The sequence below is a fragment of the Sinocyclocheilus rhinocerous genome, unplaced genomic scaffold (assembly GCF_001515625.1).
Source record: "Sinocyclocheilus rhinocerous isolate Xijiao unplaced genomic scaffold, SAMN03320098_v1.1 scaffold1565, whole genome shotgun sequence".
NCBI classification, from domain to species: Eukaryota; Metazoa; Chordata; class Actinopteri; order Cypriniformes; family Cyprinidae; genus Sinocyclocheilus; species Sinocyclocheilus rhinocerous.
In genome coordinates, this window is record NW_015655464.1 from 3,474 (window position 1) to 4,608 (window position 1,135).

The 1,135-nt window shown below is 36.4% G+C and overlaps 1 protein-coding gene across 1 annotated transcript in view; it reads right to left on the minus strand.

Annotated features, from left to right (window-relative positions):
* Positions 1-825: 825 nt before the first annotated feature.
* Positions 826-1,135, minus strand: part of LOC107718353 (uncharacterized) — a 5,576-nt gene continuing 5,266 nt past the window's right edge. The window contains exon 4 of the mRNA XM_016525397.1: positions 826-1,029. Within this exon, the coding sequence (XP_016380883.1) occupies positions 974-1,029 (56 nt within the window). The 3' untranslated portion in view covers positions 826-973. The remainder of the gene's footprint in view (positions 1,030-1,135) is intronic.

The following is a 1,135-nucleotide window of genomic DNA, read 5'->3' on the forward strand; positions in this document are numbered from 1 at the left end:
GCCTTTGTGCACAGCCAGCTTTGTACTCTTCTAGGTTCAAAAAACTGTCGTCCATAAAATGCGTTGCACAAATTCGAACATCTGGGTTGTGCTGTTCTGTTGTAAATAAATCTTAACCAATGATTCCTAATTGCATCTACTTCTGGAAGGCCAAATAAAGTGCTTTTGCTTTCGTTTAGAAACACACAGCGTCTCCCTGACATGGCTGCTTCAACACTAACTGCGGTTACTGAAACCACGCGTTCTTTCTTTGCGTGAACATTTGGGTGGCATTATGCAAATATTTCCATATAGTGTGGTAGATATGTGGGGGCGTGTTAGAATGAGCCGTTTTAGGGGGGCGCGGCAGAGTCTTAACTTTGATAAAGAATATCTCTTTGGTTTTGAGACTTTAGTCTTTGCAACTTCAGGGATCTTATCTATGCACAATCAGCTTGTAACACTCCAAAGAGAAAGGAAAACTTGAAATCGCATCATATGACCCCTTTAAACATACATTTGATGGCATGTTTATTAACAATGTTAGTTTAGTTTATCAGTATTTTAGTTTTAGTTTATTAGTAAACATATCTAGTTTGACTATTCTGAAGAAATGACTTTTAAATAAATGATCTTGAGAGCATTTACTCTTTTTGCTTTTTTCTCAACAAGAGTAGAAAATAGAGAGACAGAGACGCTGAGAAATATTCTGAAGCTTCATGTATTCAGCTGCAACATTTCAAATATATGACACAAAAACTGACTTTCTGAAGCAGCTGATATTTAAATTTCTACTCTGGTTTCGAAGTTCGCAGCTTTAAATTATTCAAGCAAATAAGGGTGGAAAATAAAAATGTGTTAAGAAATATAGTCTGGCCGCCCACACAGTCATGTTATAAAGGTGTATCTAGTAAAGAGTCAAGTCAAGAGTTTATTTTGTCATACAGGCTGCTGTATGAATGTCTTTGATTATGATGTCAATGTACCCTTGCATTCATGGCAGTGCCTTAAAGACAACTGTTGTGTAGGTCATCGCATCAACTGCTGGACCTGAAAGAACATGTTAAAAGAAAATGTTAGTGATATCAAGCTTTGTACAATATGTTCTTTAACTTCTTTAAAGGTTAAACCTCTTTAACCTCTTAAGACCCGAGAA